The following is a 20,299-nucleotide window of genomic DNA, read 5'->3' as shown; positions in this document are numbered from 1 at the left end:
TGCTCAAAGAAGTCAGTAATTTATATGGGGAAAGCTATTCACATATTAAACTATTAAAAAAACCCCAAACCTGAAGAGCAAACATCTAAATAAAGTATGAGGTGTAAATGAGAGATGAAAGGTTAAGAGCAAATGCAGCTCACCAAAAATTCATGCTGAGGAAACTTGCTGTGGTGTGAAGCAATATCCTGTTTCACCTATCCCAGTCCCTCAGGTGTGTCAACCTCTCCTTTCCCCTCCCCCTTGCCTCCTGCAAAGTGCTGTCCATCAAGCTTAACATTCCCACAAGGGCGTTGTGTGATTGGCAAAAGTTCAAAAAATGCTTCTCAGCCCTGGGGTCATTGGCCTAGCCAAGCGTCACTTTTCCCCTGAGACTCCCCCCCTCCCACCTGGTTGGTGCCATACCTGCCCCTTTCCTCCCCCTCCACCCGAGCTTAAAAGGACACTGAGACCATGCGGTCGCGATTCTGTTGGAGCTGTTACCAATATTCAGAGATCTGTGACCCTGGAATAAAACTCTGGATCAACCCTCCGGCAGAATCTGTCTCCTTTTCCTCTTCACCTCGCCTAAAGCCTTTCCATCAGAGGTAAAACCTGAGCTCCTGCTTGCCTGGACTTGTTCCAAGTGCCAGCTGCAACATCCAGCCAGCCAAAGGTGTCTCTGAGGTGAAACACCACAGCTGCTGCCTTTGGTCAAGAAGCAAGGGTCAGACGAGCCCAGGCACGTTCCATCCGGTAATATTGGGATAATATTCCAACAGAAACCCAAGGCAAAATGTGACCTATACATCTATAAATATTACAATAAAGTTGATCATTTTTTCCCCTCTGGAAATTAAGACTTATTTTTGTGGGTTGTGGGAAGAATAGTGAAGAGAAGAGAAAAAGTTTGTTACCTTGAATGTCATCATTGAAAGTGCAATACTTGTTACGGTACTTATTCAGCAGGCGGAATGCATTGGCATTAGCAAAATCCTCAAACTGAATGAGGCAGTTCATGCCATATCTAGAAAAACAAGAAATTATGCATTATGTTAAAAAAGTTTCAAAATTATGCATTAAAATGCTAGTAACATTTGTGGTCAGATTTTAAATGCAAATATAATGTGAATCATACAACTCTCAACATGTTTCTGTTATATTTGTTATCTTTATGTTCATACAGATTATTTAGAAGGCATAATCATACTACTAATAGTATTTACTCAGCTCTAAGTTATGAATAGAAGATCAGTGGAAAAGGCACTCACCCTCTGCAGACATCTCCACTAAGCAATTACCTAGTGAACAAAAAAAGGTCCCTCCCAACACAAGCCATGCTATAATTCTGTGGTTGTATTTTTTTTTTAATATGGAAACTCAAGACTCCTGGTGCTAGATTTGTATGTCAATACCTAACAAGTCAACAATTGCCCTGCTGTGCTAGTAAGCTTAGACCTAAAATGAAAGTTAGTAAGAAGTTAAGTTAAATTAATATTACCACTATAGATCATGCAATAGTTTGGACTGGGAAGGACCTTAATGATCATCTTGTTCCAATTCCCTGCCATGGGCAGAGGGACATCTTTCAGTAGACCAGGCTTTTCAGACCTTCATCCAGCCTTGCCTTGAACACTTCCAAGGACAGGGCATCCACAGCTTCTCTGGGCAACTGGTTCCAGTGCCTCACCACCCTCAGAATAAAGAATTTCTTCCCAGTATCTAACCTAATCCTACTTTCAGTCTGAAGCCATTCCTGCCTGTCCTGTCACTACATGTTCTTGTAAATATCACCCAGTCCTTATATGCATTTTTAGTAGTACTGTTTATGGATTCTTTGCATACCAGTCACATACGGCATTTTCAATTACTTTCTTACAACAAAAGCAAAAAAAACCCACAAAACAACAAAAATATATCTTCAAAACCTACATAAAGACTGGATTCAAGCTCACAGACATTTGCAAGAGGGCAAGATCTCTGCAGCACAATCCCAATCCTGATTGAGCTAAAAAGGAGGCTTTCCTTATTTGCTAACAGCACAAATGCATGAGAGACAGTCAAGCTGTCAATTAATGCTTCATCCAGAAAAGCAATACATACATATAGTGAGCAGTTCAGTGTAAATACATTAACTGAGTTTTTCTTTAAACCATACATGTGTTTGGCAACCACATTAAGCAAAGCTATCAGTACTTTAAAAAAAACCAAAAATTCCTGTGACTAAACTCATTTCCATGGAAAACGCATATTTACAGCCATATTACAATTAGCCAAATCTATGGGGATTCCACTGGCAGGAATGGTAATCCTTACTGAAATAAATACATCTTCAGGTTTTATTGGAAAACCTGGACTTCTTCAGCAGCATAATGACGGGCAACTGTTTAAAAGAAAATTTGGCAAGTCCAGTACCGTAAATCACAACTGAGTTGAAAAAAAAAAAAAAAACTAGAGCTAATTTCTAATTAATTTAAATTTCTAACCTGCTTCAGTTTCTGCCATAAATTTCTGTGACTCCATAAGGGCCCAGTAGTTAACAGTTGCATAATAATATGAAAGTAATGAGATTATCACTCTGGAATCCTGGAGCTTGGTTATATGTGTTTCTTGGATGTCATTAGGCTAGTCTGTTTCTTTATTTTACCATATATAACATTCCATTTTCTCATCTGCATTTTATTTTTCTCTGTTTTCTTATCCATTACGCTTGTAGACAAAGACCAAAACTCCCTGTGAGTTATATTAAAAGAGCATCCCTGTAGAAAATAATCGTCTTATACTGGACACACTATCCATATGAATTCTCTGAGCCAGATATTGTGGCTGTTTAATTAAAATGGAAAAAATGCAGGCAGTCTAACTCCAGGCCTCTGAGATTATGGCATCATAGCCAAAAAATTTCTAAGCAGCATTCTTCTGCACTGCATGTGTAACACCTGACATCCAGGTAAAAACCTGAGACTTCAGTGCTGCACACAACCAGCAGTACCTCATAATACTTGTGAATTTTGAGGTCTATATTCTCAAAAAAGAGACAAGAAAATTATCCACTATTTCTCTGCTTGGAGTATTCTTGTCCCCAAAAGCACAAACAGATGAGACATACAGATGAGGTAATACAAAACAGTTAATATCAGGCATTCCAGAAAATCACTTAGCAATAATAAATTGGCTACAAAGGTGCCACACAGTTCTGGAGGCGGTAACCATATCAAAAGAGCCATCAATTCCTCTATGACCTCCACATCTTCCTATCACACTCATTTAAAGCAGAAAGTAGAGCCAAAACCTAAACCAATATTTTCCCTCCTGCATCACTCTGCAATAACCTTCCACCCTTCTCACACTCTGACGAACAGGTTTAGTTTCAGCGGCTTGTGCACTATAAAGAGTAACTGTTTGAATCAACCCTCGTGGAAGTAGAACATGTCCTCTCTGTTTGCACCTCATACCCTGCTGTCATTGCACATTTTGGGCATGGATCTGCACCTCTTTACAGGTGGGTAGGGAACGCAAATGACTGCAAGAAGAGAAGGGAACCAAGCACTTTGGTGCTTGTGCATGCGCAGTCATCAAACCCTGCTGTGCCTTTCAAACCACACAAATTCCAGCAACTGTGGGCTGCTACAGTTCTGTGAGTCATATTATCTTTCAAACATTATGAAAAGAGAAAACAAAGGCTGCAGCTATCCTAAAATTTGACCATCTCAACAACTTTCATCAATACTAGATACAGCACAGACTGACTTCACTGCTCACTGAGCTTACTCTGATGATACAGAGTGCCTGATCAGGCAGGTCCAGACACCAGTAATAGATGTGCTACAAACAAATTAAAACCACCATTCAGTGAGTGGTTGACTACTAAAAGGGAGCATGTTAAAAGACAGCAACTTCAGGCATGTCAAGAAGATTAGGAGACAAAATTAGAAGAAATGTTCATGACAGAAAACTCTCTAAGAGGTAACTTTTATTTCAAAAATAGTGGACTACCTATTTAATATGATAGTGTGAAAGAATAGAGTGTACTGCTTATTTAAGCAGCTAAACTTCATAATCATACACCTTACAACAATTTTATTTTCCTCTTTGAAATCTGAAGACATTCAGATCTCCAACATAAATGAAAAACATTTTATTTTGAATATGTCACCAGCAGCAGAGTTCCTGAAGCAGGAAGACATTTCATTCTGTTACAATGCTGCACAAATGGGGGTGGGAGTGTTGATCTGCAGAAAAGCTCTGCAGAGGGATCTGGATAGGCTGGATCTACAAGTCAACACAGCAGTATGAGGTTCAACAAGACCAAGTGCCACATCCTCCACTTAGGTCATAACAGGGCTACAGGCTGGGGGAAAAGCAGCTGGAAAGCTGCTTAGCAGAAAATAACATGGGGATGCCAGTTGACAGTGGCTGAACATGAACCAGCATGTGCTGAGGTGGCCAGGAAGGCCTATGACATTCTGGCCTGTATCAGCAATATTGTGGCCAGCAGGACCAGGGCAGTGATTGTTTCCCTGTGCTTGGCACTGGTGGGGCTGCACCTCCAGTGCTGCGTCCAGTTCTGAGCCCCTCAAGTCAGGAAGGACATTGAGGTGCTGGAGCAAGTCCAGAGAACAGCAATGAAATTGGTGAAGAGACTGGAACACAACTCTTGTGAGGAGCAATTGAGGGAGCTGGGGATCTTTAGCCTGGAAAAAGGAGAGTTATGGGTGACCTTATCACTCTCTACAACTAGCCACAAGAAAGTTGTAGCCAGGCTGGGGTTGGCCTCTTCTCCCAGGCAAACAACAACAAGATAAGAGGACAAACTCAAGCTGCTCCATGGGAGGTTTAGGTTGGACATTAGGAGGATTTCTTCACAGAAGGGGTGATTAGACATTGGAATGGACTGCCCAGGGAGGTGGTGGAATCACCATCCCTGGAGGTGTTTAAGGAGAGACTGGATGTGGCACTCAGTGCCATGGTCTGGTTGACATGGTTGTTTTTGTTCATATGTTGGACTTGATCTCAGAGGTCTTTTCCAACTTAACTGACTCTGTGATACGAGTCACATAAAACATATCATGCCTAATGGCTTGCTCAAACCAGAGCCAACAGTTCTCCTGCTACCACTGCTTTTGACCCAGGGCTTCACAGGGGATAACTGGGGATATGGAGGAACATGTAACCAACATGAATATTCATACTGAAAGGTGGTACAAATAAATGGAAGAAACAACCTATCCAGTGGGCAACAACTGTCTTAACCAGAAGAAATTATGAGATCTAGTTCTACACTGTCAAAACTACAAAAAAAAAAATCTTGTAGACATTCCTCCTCAGTGTGCAACCATAACAAATGCACTAATGAATTCTTTAATCTTTTTGTGCTCTGGAAAACACTTCTCTGATAGCAATAGCTTGGCAACTGATGGACTTCTGCAATCAAATGTTTTGTAGCTGTGAATTCATCTCTTCTGGCTGTTAAGGATGTGTCACTGCAGTAGCTGACTAAACAAACATAAATTGTCTCTAGAAAGTGATAATCCAGATCACTGTTTCCCCTTGTAAATCCTGTTTTGTCACCCATGCCTTTCTGTGTACTTGGATTTTAGATTCCTGCTCCAAGTCACACAGGCAGTCTGAATCAGGATCCAACTGGATAGAAAGCAGGCAAGAGGTGGCAAGCATGCAACATCATATTTGTCATCAAGTATGGGAGGCAAATGCTGGACAATGGATTAAAATGAACCATCCCACTGAATAACATGTGGTTGCCAAAAAGCGTCTCCAATTCTTTTCCCAATTTACAACATATTTTTTGTGACAGTCTTAGCTAAGTTTGCCCCATTTATAAGTAAACTTATATTCAGTTGTCTATGACAACAATGTTAATGTTCCAAATAATTCTATGGAGTATATCTTTATGTAACAGGCTGGAGAAAAATGTCCACAGCTCTATAACCATCCCAACTATACAGTATAAGTATTTTGGCAACTCAATGCTCTAAAGACCTCAACAGGGAAAATCCTCAAGATTCTGGCTTTTGGTGACAGTGGGAGCTATAAAAGTTTGGGCATAATTTTGAATTCAAACCATATGATCAGTAAAATCCATGCTTACTTCTACAGCTAAGAAGGTTTTCTGGATGTATATTTGGATCATTTGTTCTTACTGCCAGCCATTGTTTTGGAAACCTTCCTAAAGGAACAAGTGGTTGCTTTTTAGGTTTTTAGAGCTTCCAAATTCCTATTTGACTACTTTTTTTTTTTATTCGTTCATACATGCCTGGAACTGAAAAAGCCTTAGAAACCATCAGAATTGGTTGCTGCCCCCCATTCCTAAGAAGGAGCAAACCAAAATGATAGCAACATTGGCACTGTGTTCTTGCCTTGTGCGTCATGCAGCTGCCCTGCCAGCCAGAACCATTTATAGTCCACCAGGACAATGTGGAAATTATCTCCTTCCTCCCCGCTCCAAATGCTGTAAGCTTGCTCATTACCATATATCCCACTGCTCAAAAGAGATTTAAAGGATAAAGAACACTGCTACAAACTCCTCTTTGTGCCAGGGTTTGCCTGGATGCCTCCCTCCAAACAACTCTTTGGACCAGGGTGCCTTCTCCTCCTCCTCTCCTCCAAGCTATCTTTAACTTCATTTCACAAGGCAATGAAACTGCAGCAATGAGGCCATACATCCACCCCAGCTCCTCTTCCGCTACAACTGCAACCCGCTGCTTAAATTCAATGCGACTGAACGAGGGGGTTCAAGTAGTGCACAATAAATGCTACATGTATATTCTGTGGAAAAGGTGGCCCAGATGAGACACCCTCCAGCAAACACTCCAAGCCCTCTGCAGCAGATGGTACTACTCATGCTGCCTTTCCAACAGTCTGAAGTGCTACAGCTGCACGGGACAAAAATCTGTCCAAGGTGCACTGAGCTCCAGCCAGTTTTACAATGCAAATACCTTCCCAGAAGAGGTATCATTAAATTACAAATAACTTTCTCTGTCCTGAATTGGACCAGCAAGTCAGACAGGACATTCTTCACAGGAAGAGATTTTCTAAAGAACTTAATAGAAACTGTCAGCATCTCCGCTTTCCACATGAAGGACTCTGCTTAAAATTCCTTTTTTATTCCCCTGTAGGCAACTACTGGTTTTATTTTAGCTACAGAAAGCATATACTTTCATAGGACTGTTTTTCATAGCCATTTTCCATTTTCTAAACCAATCCTTTCCTGAATGAGCTCAGTCCATATCCAAAGTAGGCATGGAGATGTGGGAGATGGCAGCATTTAGCACCCACCCTAGTACCAGCAGCAGACCCTTTCTTCATTCACATTTCCTTAAGGAAATAAAATTCTACTAAAGGTTTCCGTATTAGTGTTCCCTGGCACAACCACAGTGCTCTGGCATTGTACCAGTGCTTCTAACACTCCTCTGCTTGCTCCTTCCCTGTCCTGAACATATGTGGTACTCATTTCCACGGCCTTTCCATCCCAGGAGTACTGAGGAGAACGGGCTGGAGATGATTCATAATTTTCTCCCTTTTTTCCCCCCAGCCAACAGCATCCAGGTGTGGACTTCACAGCCCTGGGAATAGAAAGGCTTAGGAACAGAGCAGTGCTCATTTAGGAAGGTCTTGAGGGTGGTGGTCCCAGACATTGTTGCTCATAAGCAGAGGAGCAAAACCAGATTCTCTGCCCACAGTCATGCTCTATGTACACAAAGGGCTTCTCTTACGACAAAAGGTTATTAAATCATAAGCTTACAGAAACACTTGCTACAAGAAAAAGACAGTTGCTGTTTTTAACCTAATTTGTCATCAGTCATTTGTGTGGTTGCATCACACTGTAGCAGGGACTGCTTGCTCTTTAAATTGAAGCCTTTCAGAGTCCATTCTACTGAGACAATAAGCTAACAACAGTTCTAAACACACCCACTCTAAGTTTTTGTGCATTTTCAAATTGATGTTGAAGGATTAATATGGATGCTTACTAGTGAACCTGAACTAGATTTCTTCTACTTCAATACCTGATGGAATTAACACACAAATGTCTTAGGATTGTAATATATAAAGGCTGCAAAAGAAGTAAGTTACCACACTGTAAAATTTTATTTATTCTTGTTATTCTTGTGCAAAACTATTTGGTTGGTTTTTTTTGATATTTGTTCTAAAGTATACCACGCAACAATGTTGTCAGGAACTGGGCTTGATCATAACTTAGACATTTCCAGTTCACATGTAGAGACTTTTGGAACAGAATTAGGGAGGGTGGTGTGAATGAAGTATGAATGGATATATGTGCACTACTGGAAGCAGCAGCAAAACATAGCTGAAAACAGAGACACACAAAGATAACAAAGAACAAAGCTGACTGAAGGAAAATTTAAAATGTTTCATTTGCATCAAGATGAGCAGGCCTGAGCTCTGGTAAGGCCAGAGCAAAGACACCTCTGGGACCAGGACCCTGCACCTTGAAAACAGCAACAACCCCTACTACAGCACATCACCTGTGCCACTCTTTATCCTACAGGCACAGCAGGAAGTCATTGCAATCTGAAGAAATTCAACATGAGGACATAGAGACACAAAAAATTTATGGAGGCTGAAGTAAGAAATACCCTGAGGCGAAATAAGCATGCCAGCACAGCTGCTGGATCTTAAAGGCAAAGAAGAACTGTATAAAATCAAATCTTAAAGGCAAAGAAGAACTGTATAAAATCAAATCTATCACCACTTATCACCAGAAGCCCAGAGAAAGCATTGAGGATGTGATAACCAGGGCACTTTTGCCTTCAATGTCACACATGAGCACCCCTGGTCAGACCATATAAACACAAACATGCTGATGCTTTGAATATGTAGGTATGAGACTGATTAATAAAATCAACTTTTTTGAACACTCTTAACATAAATCCACCTCTCTCTCTTCCATAAGGACTTTCACTGAGTGCTGTCAAATCAATTTCCTATGGCGTATTGTGTCAGGTTGCCTCCTATCTGCTGTGAAAGAGTCCTCTCAGCAGGAAGGTGGATGGATGACACAGTACTGAGATACAGCAAAATCCACTTTATACAAATAAATTATACTTTTGAAAGTTCACAAAGTCAGACATCAGCCAAACTCTTAGACTTAGTTCTTGACATGCCCAAACATCAGCGCCACAAAACCAGATCACTGCCATGAAAAAATACACCACACAAACTTCCACCAATGCAGAGGTATGAGGCCTTGCCTAAAACTCAGGTTAAATTGGAAGAGGCAGAAAACTATATTGTAAATTTTGGTAGTTTTCCTCCTTAGGGAAAAAAATGGTTCCATGTGAATTTGAAGTAAAGAGCAAATTGAATTACTGTGATGGTTTCTCATGAATTTGTACTGGTCCACTTGTTACCTAATCCTGATCCCACCTAAGTCAAAAGTAAAACTCCAGGAGCCTGAAAATGTAATTCCACTTGTCTCCTAGCTATTCTACTGCTTTTTCCAGTGTTACCACTTAGCTGATTTAACTGTGACTTAGACCAAAGAACAATCTCATATTACCTTCAGTTCTACATTCACTTAAAAGAGATGAGTGCAGATTTGAAACAGATGACCTGAGATTTTTTTTTTCTTTTCAACCTCTTCAATTCTTCTTTAGAGACTTGGCACTGTTACACTTTTGGCTGAGGGAAGGAATGGTACTGAACAGATGGATTGGTCAAGTGTCTGAGCAGACTAAATCAGAAAAACAGAGAATCAAGAAAGAAATCCATCTCAGCTGGAAACAGTAAGCAGTTTTATTCCTCATGAATCTTTAGCTGTAGCTAAAGATGTGTATCACTTCTTGCCCTCCCAAAAGATAGAGTGGTCTTTGTTAAACCCTTCAAGCTTACTTTTAAAATTTTTATTAAATGGCTTTATGCTAAACCAAAAAAGAACTGTTGTTATCAAAAAAGAGCATGTAAAATGTATTATACTGTTTGATAAGTCATCCTCCACAACTTAAAATCATTTCAACCTAGTTTCAAATTGGTGTTTCCTGGTTAATTCACGACTGCAATCTTTAAAAGTTACTGATTATTACTGTCTGGTTAAGATTGTCAGCAATTTTACTGTGCCAAGAAAAATATCATAAGTTCTGAGGTTTGCCCTGGTGTTGGTATGAATCTGCACACCCTACAAATTAATTTTTAATGTTCTTAATTTTGCAAAAGTCATCAAAAAGAAGTTAAGTACAGCAGCACTTGAATGGTGGTCAACAATTGCACAGAGCTGTCACAGGGAATTCCTCTACAGATCTTTTAGTATGAAAGACATTGTGTTACATATATTACTATTCATAATTACTGTGATTAGTGGAATCATCTATTCCAAGAAGCCTGGATTTTTAAATCCAGGCAAGAGATGTTTCTCTGGACACATTCTCAGATTTCTGTATGAAAAGGAGAGCTGCTCTTGGAAAAGGTAAAGGTTTCAATTTGGCTGGACAAATGAGATTTGCATTGATTGTATGTGGCATTTTGCTTATATGAGATGAATTTTCTTGAGAATGAACCTTTGTTTATTCAGTGCCCAGACAGCAACTTTTCCCACTTTCCAAAGTGGAGAAGGGTCTGGATTATAGAAAAAAAAAAAAAAAGAGATGTTTGGCTGATAATCTTCCATCAGAAAGTTTCCTAATAATTTTTGATTGAATTTATTTAACTGAATCTAATAGTATCGAAAGACACTACTTTAACAAAGCTTAATTTATTAAGGTATTTACTTAAACATATGAGAATTCTAGCTTGGGTCAAGAGGACTACACCTTTGCTTTAACTTAAGTGCCTGTTTTGATGCCTCAGTGAATCAGGCCTGAGTGATTTATGGCAAATGCAATGCCTTTTTGGAAAAGGTATTGTATCTTTTGCCAGAATCTAAAGATTGCTAAGTAGTCCTAGGAGCTTGAACCAAGATGACTGCACTTCCTTACATATTTGATTATATTTGCATGAGATTATAGGTATTTTTCCCAAAATAAAAGAGGCAGCTGGATAGCCAAACTAGTAGAAAGCCTGGGGCAGCACATCTGCTGTTTCCCTCTGCTACTTAAGGTATAATGAACAGATGGAAATCTCAATTCCATCACTGACAGCCTTCATCTTGACTGTTAAAAGGCAAAGAAGTAATGAGCTTTCAGAAATGTCAAAAGGCGGTTGTATTCAATAGGAATACTTAAAGCATTTCTGATAGATGAAATACACTCCAAATATTTGCACTGTTTGATCATTTGAGAAACACACCTCTTTCTTTCCAATGTTCTTGATGGTGTTTTTAAGGCATTAAAATGTCTTATACAAATTGCACTTGAGAGAAAAGAAGCATATTCGAGGCTAGACTGAAGAAATGGAGAATGTAGAATTTTAAGAAAAAGGGAGCTTACTATTTTCAAAGCATTTAGACAGCATATTGTTTGACTTGAGGAGCTGTGACTGTTACAGTGGAATTTTACAGAATCACAGAATGGCTGAGGCTGGCAGACACCTCTGGAGATCATCTCACCACCCACCCACTCAAGCAGGGTCAGCAAAAGCACGCTGGGCAGACCACATCGAGACAGCTTTTGGACTCTCTGCAGGAACACAGACTCCTCAACTTCTTTGGGAAACCTGTGCCAAGGCTCAGTCACCCTGACAGTAAAATGTTTTTTTCAATGCTGAAATTTCTCTTAAATTTAAGCAAAATGCTTGTGTCTTGTTTTCTCCTGTCCTGTCATTGAGCACCACTTATAAACACCTTAGCTCAGTTTACTTTAAACCCTGTGTTTCAATATTTGTACACACTTATGAGCTGCTGCTTCACTGGAATAGACATCCCCAGCTCCCAGTCTCTCCTCACAAATGTAAATTCAAAAGTTGTCGTGGGTTTACAGGAAGCAGGTTTTCTGGGAATGGAGTGGCCAGAGGCCAATAGGTGTTCAGATTCTAAATTGACACCAGGCTTGGCCACTGAGGGTGGATGCGCCTCTGAGAACACAGGGGTTAGAAGCAGAGCACGCCCTTGGGCTCCCTCTTTGATTTCTGGCCAGCAAAGAGGCAAGGCCTCCCCTGCCCGGCTTCGAGCTGGGCGGGGGAGGGGAAACCTGCAGCCTGGCAGAGGTAGGCCTGACCCCTCAGGATGGAAGGGTGGTGGGGGCACCAGGAGGCGTCGGGCAGCCCCCCACCCAGGAGAGACAGAGGGAGAGAGGCCCCGAGAAGATTTGGGCAGCCCCCCCCCTCCCCAGCCAGAAGAAGAGAGGGAGAAAGCTGGTACAGGCCTGTGGCCTTGAAGTGATATCGGCCTGTGAAGAAGGAGGGGGAAGGGGGGAGGGCAGCAGGGAAGGAGCCTGGCCGCGTGCAGGAGTTTGTTAACCCCTTTCTGGACAATGAAGACCTCACAGAGCATTTGGACCTTTCCCGGAGGGGAGATGGAGTGGATGATAAAGAGAAATGAGCAAGTGAATGACAGTCGGAGTAGTGAGTGAGGCTGGGAGAGTAAAGAAGAGGCCGGAAAGAGATGATGGAGTAGCTGGTTGCTGGACTCTTTTTGGTACAGCCATGGACAGAACCATGCTTCCTCGCGACGCAGAGGCTGCATGCAGGGGGGAGGCGATGGCTCAGAACTGAGAGGGTTCAGTTTTGGAGACCCCCCGGCCCCAGGGGGTAGACAAGTATGGGGGGGACAAGAGGTCCCGAGAGTGATGAGGAAACTGTGCTTTTTTCGAACTGGTCAAAGCACCCTTAAAAGGATAACCCTTGAAGCAGCTCTGTTCCTTGTCCAGTGGTGGGAGCGCTGGGCATGCAAGGAAGAGGTCACCATGGCCCCAAGAAGGACTCCTCTCCTCTTGATGGACTGGAATTGAGTATTTACAGGGTGATGGATGGAGATTTGAAATTTGGAAGATGTATTGGAAATGTGGGGGGGGGGAGAGGAAATGCTTTTCGTGGAGTTTTCATTTTCCAGGTGTGTGTGTGCGTGTGTGTGTGTGGTTTTTTTTTCCTTTTGTAGTTTAGTTAATAAACTTTTTCCTAAGGTAGAGGCCTGCTTTGCTTATTTCCTGGTCACATCTCACAGCGAACACCAGGGAAGTATATTTTCATGGGGCACTGGCATTGTGCCAGTGTCAAACCATGACAAAAGTGAAGGATGCTACTCTGGATTAAAAAAAAAAATTAAAAAGCCATAGCTAATGGACATATGCTACTGCTGAACAACTATCATAGCCAAAAAGGTTAACATAAATAAAGTCTGAACAGATAAGGGATTATCAAGTATGGATAGAGCAATCTCACCTTTATATTTTTTTACAGTATAAATAGCACTGTAATGACCATTTCTGATGTCTGTAGTTATATATTTAAATATCAAACCAAACTGATTCTAACTGAATGCCTCATTTTATGTAGAAGGCCAAACTCGTTCACAAAAATGTTTTCTGTCTTTATAAACTTGCAATACACTGACCATGACTAAAAAAATGCTTAAATAACATGGAGCTCCAAACATTTAATTGACATGCTTAGCACTCTGTGGGATGACTGAAAGGGCTTACAAAAGGTAGGTGTTGAATGGCTATCTGAAAGAAACAAAGAAAAGTTGCATTGCAGATGCAGCAGGCGAAGGTATTCCATATTAATGGAGAAAAAACCCCAAATCTTCCTAAGCAAAACATGAAAAAATAAAAGGTAGCAGAGCTGCATAACTAAAGCACAGATGAAGTAGAGGCAGCAATAAAGCTGTGTAGAACCACGGAAGAACAAAAACTATTTTTGGTATAGGAAAGCCAATAAAGATATTTTCTCCAGAGGAAGTGTGAACACAGTGCATCAGAGGAAGGAGAGTTTGGCAGCAACATTTGGACCACCTGGAAGGAAACCCAGCTTGTATCACAAAGGCCAGAAAGTACTGTAATCCACAAGGGAGAGTATCCAAGACTATAAATGTTTTGGAATCTATTCCAATAAAGCATAAACACGGAGAAGAACTATGCCCAGGGTCCTACACATCCTAGCAAGATGGAGAGCACTGTTACTTCCTTGGAGCAGATGGGTGGGTTCTGTTTGAGTAACATTTCTGGTGCCATTTAATTTTCCACCTCAGTACTACTCAGCAGAAATTAAATATCAGTAAAAACAGGCAACATTTCCAGTGCACATCACATGTAAGATACCCCAAACCAGATAACATTATAAAAATCAATGTAAGCATGTGTTCAACCAAACTCTTTACGTCCTGGGAATAGTAACCTGCCATTCCTCAGACAGCATTCTTCCTTCTTTCTGCCCTTCCCTAAGCAGATTTGATACAAAATAGTGAAAACATGGATTGTAGCTTCCATACCTTGCATGATTGTAGGAGTATCAGATACTCTCTAAAGATAAAAGCACCAGGAACTTTTGGGCCACAAGTTTACTATCCTGTATTAAAAAGCTTTTCCAATCAGCTCTGCAAGTGAAACTGCAACCCAAGTTAATAAATACACATTTAATCTGCAGCAGTTGGCATCAGCAAACTACAGGAAATCATTTTATTTCAGAAGAAAACAAAATTTATAGAAGTTCAGAAGGGCTTCACAGTCTTTACATAGCTGCCTTTAAGCACACTTCTCCTAGACTCATGATGGTTGGCCTGAAACTGGAGCTCCTCCCACTCAGTTACGGCACATTTTGCATCTCCCTTAGCACACACGGTTTCCTGAGCAGCCACATCAGTATTACAAAAGCAAGTTGTGACTGCTTGGTTGCTCTCTGATTTCACATGTGATGACTGATTTAAGTTATTCTGGACCAGGAAAGGAGTGGTTCACACACTAAAAGAGCCCCAAAGCTTTTTTAGATCAATGACCACATAAAATCAGAACTAATCACAAAATTTTAAACAAAAATTCTTCCTTAAGAAATTTGGTATTATGTAAAGGTAAGAAAGAAAACAAAACTGAGAGAACACTTTTCTTAAATACTCAAGTAATTACTGTTTTGAAAATATTAACCAGAATTTAAGGGAAAATCACATTTTATTACTACAAGCTAAACACATTTTTCTACTTTACTGATATGGTTTACTTAAGTCATAGTGTTCAAAGCTCCACACAAAGAGTAAAGCTCCAAAGATTAACCAAAACTCTTTTAATGGCTCCTCAACACTCCAAAAGTTGCCAGCACTATTAATATTTAAACGAAGTCAAGACTTCATGTATTAACTTCAAAATCACTCCTAATTAGATTTTTACCGGGAAATAATTGGAGGAATGTTTATGAACTTTGCTACAGAACTGGAATACTCAAGCTCAATAAAATGGTATATTTATAAGGGTAATGTTTTTTCCAGAAGTCATCATCAAGAAGTAACAGCCACTCTTGCTTTCATAGCAGAAAAACAGAAGCGTTCTGGAATCCCGAGAGAAAGGGAAAGTATGAACATTGTATTTTATACTGAAAAACTGGCAACACTTCCAGCTCACCTACACTGGACATATTATTACTGCTTGTGCTAGTGGCTACAGTTACTCTTTATCATTATGAATTTAGCTTTCTTAAAAACTGCCTTTGAAGTAAGTTCAAACTTTTCAGTTCAAACGATCTCATTGGTAAATTTATATTCAAATATTTATTAAAAATGACTGGAAAAAAGGTTAATTGGAGACTAAATTAAGGTCCCAGAAGTGTTCTAACTCTATTTTAACATTTTAAACAGGTGGTTAGAAGTTCTAAATGGCTCCTCCTCATCATCTCCTCAAATATTCGAGATCCTGGGGATTATATCAGTGATCTCAAAAGAGCACTGTATAAAATTATAGCTCTTATAATCAGGGACTAAATAAGAAAAGGAAGCGGCTGCATGCTCCTCAGAACTGTTTATAATCCTCTGCTAAGCCAAATACTACCTATCCTTTTTACACTATTATTTACACTTTCCCCAGGGAACATCAGATGTGTACCAAATGGTCTCCCTATGACTGTCACAGAGTGAAGGAAGAAATTCATGTTTAAGATATTATTTTGCACTATAGGGGCAGCACACTGAGATGCACTTTTTCTCTGATTTTATTTCAGGATGTTTAGAACATAACGCTACATCTAAAGCAGAGTCCTTGGATAAGGCTACGGCATATTGACTTTGCAGAATATATGTGCATTTCAAATTAGCTGGCTCAGATACCACCTACAGTGGACTGCAAAAGTAGGATGTATTAAATAGTTCAAAAGAATATTTTTATGTTTTTTCTAAATTCTATTACTAACCATATTATTTGCTTTTTGTATGTAACTCACACCTTCGATTTTTCAATATTAATTCAACAAAAAATCGTATATATTTTAGTGGGCTTGTTCAGCTGCTTTTTTGGAGATGAACAGTTGGAATTCTTATTGGATTCAAGCACCATTGAAGATACACTAAAACTAGACCCAGGTCACACCTTTTTAGAAGGATTGGAGGGAAGGGAAGCTTTATGCTCATTCCAGATTCTCTTTTTAGTGTTTGACACAAAAACGTTCTGTTAATTGTAATTACTGGTAAATTCTATGACTTCTATGATCCAAAGTCATTAATACATATATGTATTCCCATGACTTCAGAGAACGGATAGGTATGTTCAAGTTAGCTTGAAAAATATACCAAAAATACCCAAAAAAATATATCTTGGTTACTTCAGTAAGTCCCTTGCTCATGATGTATTGATGAGAGATCCATCTGCCTTTTAAGATTAGTTAATATTCCTTTTTATTAGCCAATAATCTGACTTTCAGTCTTTATTGTCCAGTGAATATTGATATGCTCACATCCATAGTTAGAATTATTTGGTCTACTTGAGTACTCACTATTTGAGTGTATTATATGGGCAACAGTGTAGCACCTACTGAGAGGAGTTTAAGAGTGCCAGTTAATGCAACTTTACTGTTTTCTGGGGTTACTCATTCACAAAACTATATAGTTGGATTCTCCAGCTTCCTAAGACTACCCTGCATCCCAAAACCCCAAAACCTTAAATCACAGAAGAAATGAAAGACCTTTGCTTGCAGAGATCAATCATCCTGTCATTTAATGTCAGCCAGAAACTTAACTTCTGAGTAAGGAAAGGGTATTTAAAAGGTTTTGGAGAAAAAAATATGTGCATGTGGGAAAAAAAGGGCAAAGTATTCTACTCCTGTGAAATATCTATACTATGCAATGAAGTGCATAACAAAGAAAATCAGGTTTTTTTTTTCTTTCTGTAATGTTTTTTTGAGAATAAACAATCTCAGCTTGAGCTTCCTTAGCATGGCAATTATTACATATCATAAAGCAGAGCTTTTGATTTGTCTGTGTACTTCCTGTGACTGTGAGTTTTCTGAAAGAGGCCTGATAATGTATTTATAGTAATAGACTACATAGTCTAAAAAGTGTAAAAGGTTAATGCTTATTCTTTGTTAATAATACTAACTATTTCTTTCAACCACCTCTCTGAAAGGTATTTTTCTCTGTCACCTAATACACATGACCTTTTTAAAGGCTAAGTTCATGTGATGCCAAGCACAGAACACCCACAAAAGCCCTGTGTGACCCAACACTCTCAAAATACTTCTTTTTTCAGAAATGTGGGGAGGAAGCAGAAGGAAGGTATTACAATCATTTTTCTTCCAGTCATTCCAGCATCTATATGCATGATCACCCCTCTGGGAAGAAATGCTTGCATGGGGAGAAGTTTCATGAAGAAATGTGAGTGAATAAATTGAAGCATGCCTCCAACTTCTACAGTATCTGACGAATATCTAAATGTGCATGTTCACAATCACTGTGGCATCTGAGGTGGCTCTAAAAATCCATCCCTCACTTGCTAGTTGAAATTCAGTGGATGCATACAATCCATAACATACTGAATATAATCAGAATTATGCTGTCAAATTATGCTCCTCTAATGTAAACTGTCATGTACTATCAAAGAATCTCATCTGGGCCCCTTAATGAAAAGGCTCTTGATGATAATTTTTCTTGTTACTCAAGATAGCTTAGAGGATGGCATCTCTATTTCCCCTTGGTCTCCAGATTCCACATTTGTGGGACAAAGACAGACTTAGATCTTGGTTTGAATAATGTTTTTATTTGCTGGTAGGCTTTAGGAGCTAAAAATATAAATAAGGTCAGAATGATTATATCATAAGATTTGGTCATTCTGGCAGGATATACTGGTATATTAAAATTTAAAAAAAAAATAGAAAGTAAATAGCAAATGTCTCTACTCACTGCCAATAGACAAAAAACAAAACTGTTTCCTAACCCTGTATCCTATTGAACCATGTGCTCAAGCAATGCAAAAGGTAATGAAAAAAACATTGCTTACACTTCAAGAAGCTATGAAAGACAGACTGACAAAAAGTAAGAGTTGCACAAAGAAGAATAGGTGTTACACTTTAAAACTGCTTATTTACTTAATTGTACATTCCACTGCAACACTCCATTAATAGATTAAAAGGATAACTACTATAGTAGCAAACACCAGGAAATATCTGAATGCTCACCTATCCTACAATTATCTTGTATTTTCAAAATTAATTTTTGTGGGCTGCAATAATAAGCAAAAATTAAAATGTATGTTATTTATATGAATGAAAGCGATGAATTGTAAAATGTATTTTTCACAAGCTTTAGGAGAGCTGCCATCTGACCCCAATTACTTAATGAAAGGACAACCAACTGATCATGGAGAGTGCTGTCAGTAGGGTATTGCACCACTATTGAACATTCTCCTTCAGGGTTCTGGAACAAACTCCTCCAGGATTCAGGAAAATATTTTCTTACACAGAAAGTCAGCCAATTTCTTTTTGTTTTCATTTATCTCAGGGCTCTGACAGGCAGCGATAAACTAAATTCAGCCAAGAATTAGGATCAGATGGTGAACTGAGATTAGTTCTGCAAACTTCTCTCAGTCTGACAAACACAGCAGAAAAAGGTCTCTCCTCATTCTACATTTCTCCCCTATATGATTTAGGAAGCTAGATCATCTGGACCAAGACATTCGCTACTGTAGTCAGGGGATACTTTTTTGTTGTTGTTGAATTTATTCAGTTTCTCATTCAAATGCTCACAGGACATTGACATGGATGGATTTTTGGTCAGGAAACACATGTCCATTACACTGCTTCCCTCCCCCACTTCCCTTAAAAAAGCCAGGAAAGATGTACAATAACTGTAGCTGTCTGCAAAGTCTCTTCCCTAGAGATGGGAATAATGAGCTCTTGGAAATGTTTAAAGTCTACTAAATAAGAAAAGCATCTAGCAATGATCTGGTAAAACAGTTTTAAAGCCATGAGAATCCACTCAATATCTCCAGCACTATTATTTTTAACTAAAAAACTAGGACTACAGCCAATTTTATACTTCTGGAATTATTATTGTTTCAGAAATTTATACATATTTACACACATATGCATCTTTTAAAATGTCTACATTTCCTAGCATTCCATGTAGACAACTAGGGCTTTAAATCTTCACAAAATTCAGCTAAATAATCAAGCCCCCACCCATCTCTAAGTATTTGAAGTATAGATGTGTCCAAAATGTTTTCAGTTCTTCTCTTTGCCACTAAAAAAAAAGGCATATTAAGATTTTGCAAATTCATAAATATTATATCATTTTTGGAATAACGACTTGGAGCAGTGATAAGAGACTGTCTCTAGGGATTCCTTCATGAACCTCCTGGTTGGGGGCATGGATAGTGCTGTGAAAATAGTTAAAACAAATACAGTGAAGGAAACTCAGCTTATGCAGTCTGAGCTGTTGCACAATGGCTATGACGTACGAGTTAGTGCACAGCATAAAGACAATAATAATAATAATCCCCCACAGACAAACACTACAAATGACAGCCTGAGATGTCCATTTGGCAACTTCCACATGTTGTTTCTCACCCTTCAACAACCAACGAAGGCTAGAAGCATCACAAGAGCTATCTTGCACTAGCCACGTGCCCAGAGTTGGGCTCTTAGATGTAGCACTCAGCAGCTAAACTTTTTCAAGGCTTGGCTTGAGTCTCCAGCAATAATTCTCAAACTCTTCTGAAGTCATGAGCAATAAATGCAATGACCTGAGCTCCAAAGGAATCCCTTCCCTGTGAGGATGAGTGACACTGTGGCTTTCGCTCTCTCCCACAAAAATCTCCTTGTCAGCTCTCAACTTTCATATCTAGTCCAAAAACACCTCTATTGCCCTTTTTTGTAGCTTCAAAGTACTTTAAAGAAAGACTTTCTTAATATACCAAAGTGGTTTTAGATGCTGGAATCTCACATTTTTCCTGATCTTGCAGTGTTTGCTTGATAGAATTTGAACACAGATCTAGTACATTTTGTT

The 20,299-nt window shown here is 39.4% G+C and overlaps 1 protein-coding gene across 2 annotated transcripts in view; it reads right to left on the bottom strand.

Annotated features, from left to right (window-relative positions):
• The window catches only part of ME1 (malic enzyme 1), a 156,801-nt gene that overhangs the window by 36,288 nt on the left and 100,214 nt on the right, over positions 1-20,299 (bottom strand). For both annotated transcript variants that reach the window (XM_030944389.1, XM_030944390.1), the window contains exon 7: positions 897-1,006. In XM_030944389.1, coding sequence (XP_030800249.1) covers positions 897-1,006 — 110 coding nt within the window. The remainder of the gene's footprint in view (positions 1-896; positions 1,007-20,299) is intronic.

The sequence above is a fragment of the Camarhynchus parvulus genome, chromosome 3, assembly GCF_901933205.1.
Source record: "Camarhynchus parvulus chromosome 3, STF_HiC, whole genome shotgun sequence".
Classification (NCBI taxonomy): domain Eukaryota; kingdom Metazoa; phylum Chordata; class Aves; order Passeriformes; family Thraupidae; genus Camarhynchus; species Camarhynchus parvulus.
The sequence above is the reverse complement of the archived record's forward strand: the minus strand, read 5'-3'. Positions and strand labels throughout refer to the sequence as shown.